The sequence below is a fragment of the Acanthamoeba castellanii genome, assembly GCF_000313135.1.
Source record: "Acanthamoeba castellanii str. Neff unplaced genomic scaffold scf7180000084615, whole genome shotgun sequence".
In the NCBI taxonomy this organism is placed as follows: domain Eukaryota; phylum Discosea; order Longamoebia; family Acanthamoebidae; genus Acanthamoeba; species Acanthamoeba castellanii.
This window is the reverse complement of record NW_004457394.1, coordinates 1-7,826: the sequence shown is the minus strand read 5'-3', so window position 1 is coordinate 7,826 and position 7,826 is coordinate 1. Positions and strand designations below refer to the sequence as shown.

The window sequence follows — 7,826 nt, the reverse complement described above, 5'->3', positions numbered from 1 at the left end:
CATCATGGCCCTCCTGTGCGTGCAGGAGCTCATCCCCACGTGTCTACGACACCTCTCCCTCTGGGTACGCTCCATTCCGCACGACACGACACGACCAACGACACGACACACACCAGGCTTGGTAACGTGCAGCACACGACACGACACGACACGACACGACACGCACAATTCATGTTACAGGAGGCGGGGATGAGCCACATGTTCGGGGCGCTGACCATCTACTTCACCGTCACCTTCGTCCAGCGCGTCCTCGGCGTAGAAAAGTGAACAGACAACTTTCTAACAACACTTGTGTGTGTACAACTACTATCGTTGGTGTGTCTTCATCTTCCAAAAATCAAAACAAACATCATCTTGTAGAGTGCGTGCCTCACTTCTTCTGGTCCGACGGCCCCGGCTTGGCCGGCTGCGCCGCCTCGGCCTTTGTCGTGGTCGAAGTGGTCGAGGAGGTGGTCTTCTTCTTCTGGCGGCCCCAGCCAAAGTCGCCGGTGAGGACCGAGGGGGGGCGGTAGGGGGCGCGGTGGTAGGCCCGCGGGTCGTCGTCGGAGGCGATCAGCTCGTGCGCGGTGGGCTCGCCCTCTGTCTCGCGGCCCGACAGGCCCTCGGCCCCGCGACCACCCGAATCGGCGAACAGGTAGGTGCTGCTCGCGTCGCCCGTCGAACGTCTCCGTCCTCCACCGTAAGACATCTTTGCGTCTATGTGTGTGTGTGTGTGTGTTGTGTTGTGTTGTGTGTTGCGTGCGGTGCGCGTGTGCGCGTGTGGTGTGGATGAAGCTGTAGAGGGGCCTGGATGGGTGCTGTGGAGGTCTCGAGACAGAGTCGAGGGAGGTCTGCGACAAGCACCTACGGCGGAATGGACGAGAAGCGTGGCACGAGCGGACAGAAAGCCAACGAAAAAAAATCGTGTCGACAACTCATACTTGTTCGGTTTGATGATCAGTTGACACATCACCACCACCACCTCCTCAGTTGTCCGTCCCAAAGTAGCGATCGCCTGTACGCAGAACAGAACACGACACAAACAAAAGGCCACACGATCAGTGGCGTCCCCCATGTGTGCGGTGTGTGCGGTGTGTGCGGGGGCAGCGTACCAAAGTCGCCAATGCCGGGCACGATGAACTTCTGTTGGGGTTGCGTGTGTGAGAGAAAAAGCGGTGAGCAAGAAGGAGTGGGATAATAAACAGCGGGAAGGAGGAAGAGGCGCCGTACGACGTCGTTGAGCTTCTCGTCGATCTCGGTGGTGACGATGTGGACTCGCGGGAACGCCTGCGTGATCACCCTGTGCGTCGTGTCGTTGGTCGTGTCGTGTCGTGTCGTGAGTGACCGGCATGGAAAGTTGGGGGTCAAGTCATGACGTGGCGGAAAGGTGGCGTACTTGATGCCCTCGGGGGCGGCGATGAGGTTGAGGAAGAGGATCTTCTCCTCCTTCACGCCGTGCTGGAGCAGCGCCTCAATCGCCTTGATCGCGCTTCCTATGGAGCACCACCGGCCGGGCACGTCAGCCTCCCGATCACACGACACACGACACACGAGTGCTACGTGCCTCCGGTGGCGAGCATGGGGTCGAGCAGGAGCACGTATCGCTCGGCGATGTCCTCGGGCAGCTTCACATAGAACAACTGCGCGTGCCAACACACACACACACACAGCGCACGACACAACAACACACACCGTGGGGTCAGTCGTGCGCCCCACTGAAGATGACGGCAATCGGCGACGAAGAGGAGGAGGAGTAGGAGCAGGGGACCAACAGACCTTGGCCTGGGCCGTCTTCTCGTCGCGCTGGATGAGGATCTTTCCGATTCGCACCGACTTGGCCACCGCTCGCAGACCTGCACACAACCCACCACTTTTACTCTGCTTGCCGCGTGTGTGCTGTGTGTGCTGTGTGTGCTGTGTGTGCTGTGTGTGCGTGCGTGCGTGCGGTGTGTGGTGTTCTTGTGCGGTGGTGCGTACCGGCCTCCATGCTCTCGCCGGCTCGCACGATGGAGACGCCGCAGATGGAGCCCGCCCATTCCACTCCCTTGTACTGAGCTCCGGTGGGCGTCGTCACGGTCTTCTCGCGGAAGGGGAGGTAGCTGTAGTGGTTGCATCAACAGTCGCGCGCGCGCGTGCGTTGAAGATGTGAGTAGAAGCCACTAGGTCATGGGTGTGCACGACACCAGGCAGGCGAGAGAGTAGGAACCTGAGGCCTTCTTCGATGAGGAGTCGAATGAGGCGGTCGGAGTAGAAGATGAAATCCTCTCGCTTCGTGTTCTTGTCCCTGATGATGGTGTGCAGACCTGTGTGGGGGCATCCATTTCACAAGATTTTGACATGAATTCTGTGTCTTCTGATGTGTCCGCTACACGCAAGCATGATGGCGAGAGATTATTTGTTTTTAAAGATGGAGAAAAGATCTTAAGGAAAGAGATTACGAGGGCGGACCTTTGATCTGGAAGGTGGGCTTGAGTACGTGCACGTTGTTGGCAATGAACGACTCGCGCCTCGTCAAATCTCGCTGCAGGATGGAACCCCCGTGGCCGCCTTCATTCGCCTGCGGTGCCGCTGCTGCGCGATTGTCCACAGACGGCGCCGAGGCGGAGGCAGATGTGGTGGAGGATGTGGACGAAGCTGCCGTCGCCTTCCTGTTTTCCTGTTCCAGCGCCGCCTTCAACATGTTGCGTGCCTGTGGTGGTCGTGTGCAGATGGCAATCTGATGAATTGGGGTGTGTGGCGTCACGCTTGGCTCTTCAACTCCGTATAACTTCGTGGTTACACATTTTTAATTGTTTTTTATTGTAGTTTTTATTCTCTTTTTCATTTATATAATTTAAATTTGTGATATTCAGATATGCCATAAACAGCACCTGAGGTGCTTTTATGGTAAGGCCAGGAGGCAAACAACACACCAGCGCCATCTTCTCTCTGAGTTGAAACCGAACAGCAAAGATGAGCGACGAGGAGGAGAGGATGTCAACTTCAGGGGAGGAGAGCGAACAGGAGGACGAAGAAGTGGCGCAGGGCGAGGAGGGCGAGGAGATGGAGGATGCGGAGGAGGAGCCCGCACCGGTACCCAAGGGGCCCAAGCTGCCCCCGGGCGCCGTGGGCTTCGGCATGATGATCCCCGCACCTGGGTCGGTGGCCCTTAGAAAGGTGGAGCGGCCAGCCGAGAAGGCGCAGCCGGCCCCCACCGACGTGAAGGAGACCGAGTTCGGGCGGCTGGAGCTGAAGAAGACTCCCGGACCGGCCTCCAACAAGCCCCCGCCGGCGAGCGGCGAGGCCCAGCCCGAGTTTGCCAAGGTGAAGCTGAGGAAGACCAACACGGATGTGTCCCAAGAGATCACGGCCAGCAGCGAGACCACGGCCACCCACAACAACAATAACAACGCGTACACCTCCCCCCCCCTTCTCTTTGGTCAAGACTCCCAAAAACAACATCAACGTCTCGCTACGTGCAAGTAGCGACATGTTGGTGGTTGAACCCTTGATGTACTGGGAGAGATATAGAGGCTCACTACGCGTCAATGTGATGCTCTACATAGTGATGGGGAGGACAGGAGGCCGACCACGGACGACGCCAAGGAGGGCGGCGACAAGACGGACGCTGCTGACGGTGGCGAGGGAGATCATGAGGCGATACGCTGAAAGTTCGGAGTGGGACAAGTTAAAAATCGGGCTGGTCATTAAAGTTCGGAATAAAAAAAGGCGCCAAAAACGCGGAAAGGGAGGGGGGTCAGCAGTAACATCCTGGAAAAGGGTTAAAAAAAGGACGAGCCTTCCTTTTTGTATTTCAACGCCTCACCCATCGGTTTCCGTACAGAAAAAAATAAGATGGAGGTGCCCGAGGAGATCCAGCAATGGTGGGGGGAGGAGTGGAGGTTCTTGTGTCGCATCCCAGCGACGGCGCTGGCGGCGTGGTGGTGTGGCGAACACCCTGACGCACCGGACTTCTGCAAGGCGGCGTGGCGGACGCAGTCGATGAGGGTCAACAAGTCGATGGTGAAACTAAGCGCCCACGCAAGAGGAGGGGAGAGGTCGAACCCGCGCATCGTCGGCACTATGGAGTGGGAGGCAGTCGACGAAATCGGCGAGAATCCAAACTTCGTGCTGAGCGAGATGGCCAACTGCAACGGCCGTGCGAACTGCGAGAAGCCTGCGGAGGCAACAAGCAGTAAGGAGGCGGCCTGCAGAAAGGCACTGCGGTGGGCAGCAGACCTACGCGATCTCCAATACGTGTACCTCTGGCATAAGGGCAGCCACGGCGAGCTCTTCCGCCCGGTCCTCGGGCAGATGCGGATGGCGCGCCACATTCGGGCGGAAATCCTCGATCGAGATGGACTCACCGATGGCGGCACGGGACGCTCAACAACGGCCGCGAAGGAGGTGCTGCGCCTGCACAAGCGCGCCAATGCAACTGGGACAGTCAGCACTGCTGTCGCGCCAACGCAGGCGCAAGTCACGAACATGCTGGCTTACGCGCGGCGCCTACAACGTGAGAGGGGGCCGGACCTTGTGTCCATACTGCAAGCAACGATCGAGCGGCCCGACATCGCGCCCACCGTCCTGTTCCCCACCGAAGGCGAGGAGACCATCGAGGAGGCCTGGAACGATCGCCGCCCCTTCCTCATCGTCCTCGCGGCCCCAAATGCGCGCAAGATTGTTCGCGAATGGGGCCAACGCGTCGTCGGCCTGGATGGCCTCTACAAGGCTACACGATACGGCCTCCCGCTCTACGCGCTAGTCGCCAGCGACACCGACGGCCACACGTGGCCAATCGCAATGGCCCTGATGTCGAGAGACACGTCAGAGATGGTCAGTAAATTTATCGAGATCGTTCTCACGAACCTGGGCGATGGCGACTGGCGCCCAATCGTCATGATCGACAAGGATGCTCGTGAGCGGGCGGCCATCGTAGCTCTCGGCCTCGAATTCGTGCTCTGCGACTTCCACGTGCAGCAGGCCTGGCGACGCGCTACAACCCGGTTCTGCAAGCCAGGTACAAATTATAGCACATTAGTCTTGAGATTTGTTCACATTAAGCTAATTGCATGAGCATCTTAAAACAGAAAAACGTGGAAAGGTGATGGCCTCACTCAAGCGCCTACAGCGTGCACGTACGTCGAAGGACTGGGATGATGCGCTGGCGAAGCTGAAGAGGACAGGTGGCCCTGGGTTCTTCGCCTACTTCACCGCGAATTGGCTTGGCGACGACTGGCGCAGCGGCTGGAGCGATCTTCTTCGAGTCCTGAGACGCGATGTCGGGCTTGAGAATACAAACAACGCCACCGAATCGATCTTCAAGATGCTGTCGTACACGTACCTCAACCGCAAGAAGGCTGCCTCGCCCGACTCGCTCGTGCTCACCATCGTCCTCGGCCTGTTCGTCCATTTCAAGATGAAATTCGATCAGTTCAAGGCCGGAGCACGGCGGACGATTACGACGTCGAAGAAGCGAATGCAGCATACCAAAGCGAACGGCGAGGCAACGCTGCACAAGCATCTCGAGTCGATCGTCGAAGTCGTGCCGCAGCTCTTCGCCATCGGAAGCTACCACGTCAACACCGATCTTGGTACCTGCTCGTGCCCCTACTACATCTACACCGGTAAGCAGTGCAAGCACATTGTGGCGATTGCACTGCTGCAGGGATTGGCGGACGATTCGTACCCGACGTGGCTGCGCTGCATCAGCCCCACCATCTTCTGCGATCCAACGGTCTTCAGCGACAACGACGAAGGACGATGCGAGGCCCTGGGCATCACCGGTCCCCCTGGCAGGCCGCCTACGCTGGAGCCGCGCCCACGCCGTCGCCGCAAGAACCAGCTCCTGAGCGATGACATCGTGCACGAGATTGCGAACGATGAGAGCGAGAAGGACGACGAGGACGAGCGCGAGAAGGACGACAACGACGACGAGGAGAGCAGTACCTTCAACATCGAGCAGGGTCAGGAGATGTCGATTTACATGGGGGCGGAGGATCCTGCAACCAGCGATGACGACATCAACGACAACGAGATTAGGGTCATCGCTTCCCCCAGCAGATCCAAGAAATTTGTACCGGCCCCGGCAGGATCGAAGCGACCTCGCATACCTAAGCGCCACTTCCCGGAGGATGAACCGCCTCGCCCGCTACCTGCACGTCGATTGGCTAAGCGCAAGAACAAGAAAGTTAGTGAGTAATGGCAAATGTATTCCATTACGTAATAAATGCTGTTACCGGGTACTTGGGGGGCACATCGAAATCGGTGGGGATCTCTTTACTTGCAAAGTCGTTCATAAATTGCGTGCGAATGTAGCTCCTGACCTCCTCGACAGGCGGGGAGACAAAATCCGAGGTCGTCAGCAGGAGGCGCGCCTTCCTCTTCGCCCAATCGACTTCATCTGGAACACTTGAAAGAGCTTTAATGGACCCGTTGATGGTGTGCGTAAGTTGTACGCAGAAGCCGATGAGATCCGCCTCGGTCTTCTTGATGTCCTCTGTCGCATGTTGATATGGCCGCATCCCCATCTCCTTGCCGGTGATCTCCGGCCCTGAAATCATGGGGGGGAAAAAAACGAATGCATCAGCGTAATACACATCAAACCATCGTGGAGGGCTCCACGTACCATAGAGGCCCTTGAGTGCAAATGGATACAGGCCCTTCCTCGCCTGGCGCTGCCGCCAGCCAGGATGGACGCGATCGAGTGAAGAAGCGAACAGGATTCCCCATTGATTGAGGGGGAGTCGATGGACATGGTCCGTTCGATTGTAGAACACGTTGTATATCGTCGCGAGCTTGAGCGATGCTCCTGTCTCGTCGCTGACAACGCTGCCCGCAACGAACCTGTCCATCTGTGATGGCGCCAAATAACACCGTCTGCACTGCGTTAGCCAAATCACAACGCGCACATCGTGATGTGCTGGAGAGGGTAAAGACTCATCGAAATGAGTTCAAAAATTTGGGCATGCTGTTCATCGAGATGACGCACGCCCAAATCACAAATAAGTTAAAAGTGCAGCATCGAAATGCTTGCAGGGCTACATCGCTGAACGCCAAACGCATTTGGCTATTCCCGATAGTAGGGGGGAAAGATGAGAGAGAGGAAAGGTACCTTTTTGGATCCGCCTGCGCCTTGCGCACTTGCTCCTCCTCGCCGCACGCGCCCTCGTCTGGCTTGCTGCGCTTCATGGCCTTGGCGCCAGCCGCTAAACAAGTATGTTCTGTGGTCTGCAGACCAGCCTTATAAACCCCGACGTCTACAGAAATATGTCTACAGAAAACCTGTCTACGGAAATTGTATCGTAATAACATTCCGAACATTCATTTCCATTCCGATTTTTAACTTGCACCGTTCCGAGATTTACCAATTTCGCGATCATGAGGAGGGCGGCAAGGGCAAGAAGGGGAAGAAGGACAACGCCGAGGAGGGCGGGGAACGGGCATCTGGCAAGGGCTGCTGCATACTCATGTAAGAGAGAGAGAGAGCTCTTCACACAACCTCTTCTTCCTCCACCAGAACTGCAGTTGTCACCAACAAGCACTCTCTTTGCCTGTGTGCTGCAAACATCACCAAGAGCAACAACATGTGGGTTGTGCATAATGGGCAGCAAGGAGTAGAAGGGGGGTTGAATGTTGGTTTTCTTGTGGTGTTGAAATAAATAAACCAGGAGAACAGAAAGAGAGAAGTAGAAGGGGGGTGCTGTTATGAACAGTGCGTGAAAGAGGTACAGTTGTAGGAGGTCGATGTTGTCGAATATTATCGTCGGTGTAGTTGATCTCGCGAGGAGTAGTTGTTGTTGAAGAAGATGATGATGATGTCCGGCTGGCTGGCTTAGCCCGAGTACTCCTGCTTCCTCATCTTGAGG

The 7,826-nt window shown here is 57.0% G+C and overlaps 5 protein-coding genes across 5 annotated transcripts in view; 3 read left to right on the top strand and 2 right to left on the bottom strand.

Annotated features, from left to right (window-relative positions):
- The window catches only part of ACA1_078220 (uncharacterized protein), a gene marked incomplete at both ends in the record, with an annotated part of 1,092 nt that extends 967 nt beyond the window's left edge, over positions 1-125 (top strand). The window contains one exon of the mRNA XM_004337746.1: positions 26-125. Coding sequence (XP_004337794.1) covers positions 26-125 — 100 coding nt within the window. The remainder of the gene's footprint in view (positions 1-25) is intronic.
- Positions 126-370: 245 nt separating this feature from the next.
- Positions 371-688, bottom strand: ACA1_078210 (uncharacterized protein; the record flags this gene model as incomplete). The annotated part of the gene is made up of 1 exon (XM_004337745.1): positions 371-688. The coding sequence occupies one exon, from the start codon at positions 686-688 to the stop codon at positions 371-373; it is 318 nt and encodes a 105-aa protein (XP_004337793.1).
- A 277-nt stretch (positions 689-965) lies between these two features.
- On the bottom strand, positions 966-2,659 carry ACA1_078200 (uracil phosporibosyltransferase; the record flags this gene model as incomplete). Its single annotated transcript, XM_004337744.1, has 9 exons — positions 966-994; positions 1,092-1,122; positions 1,210-1,279; positions 1,376-1,468; positions 1,540-1,619; positions 1,756-1,832; positions 1,957-2,078; positions 2,186-2,282; positions 2,428-2,659. 9 exons carry the CDS (start codon positions 2,657-2,659, stop codon positions 966-968), a joined length of 831 nt encoding a protein of 276 aa, XP_004337792.1.
- A 272-nt stretch (positions 2,660-2,931) lies between these two features.
- On the top strand, positions 2,932-3,627 carry ACA1_078190 (uncharacterized protein; the record flags this gene model as incomplete). The annotated part of the gene is made up of 2 exons (XM_004337743.1): positions 2,932-3,371; positions 3,525-3,627. 2 exons carry the CDS (start codon positions 2,932-2,934, stop codon positions 3,625-3,627), a joined length of 543 nt encoding a protein of 180 aa, XP_004337791.1.
- A 186-nt stretch (positions 3,628-3,813) lies between these two features.
- On the top strand, positions 3,814-6,160 carry ACA1_078180 (SWIM zinc finger domain containing protein; the record flags this gene model as incomplete). The annotated part of the gene is made up of 3 exons (XM_004337742.1): positions 3,814-4,978; positions 5,049-6,001; positions 6,029-6,160. 3 exons carry the CDS (start codon positions 3,814-3,816, stop codon positions 6,158-6,160), a joined length of 2,250 nt encoding a protein of 749 aa, XP_004337790.1.
- Between the last annotated feature and the right edge of the window lie 1,666 nt (positions 6,161-7,826).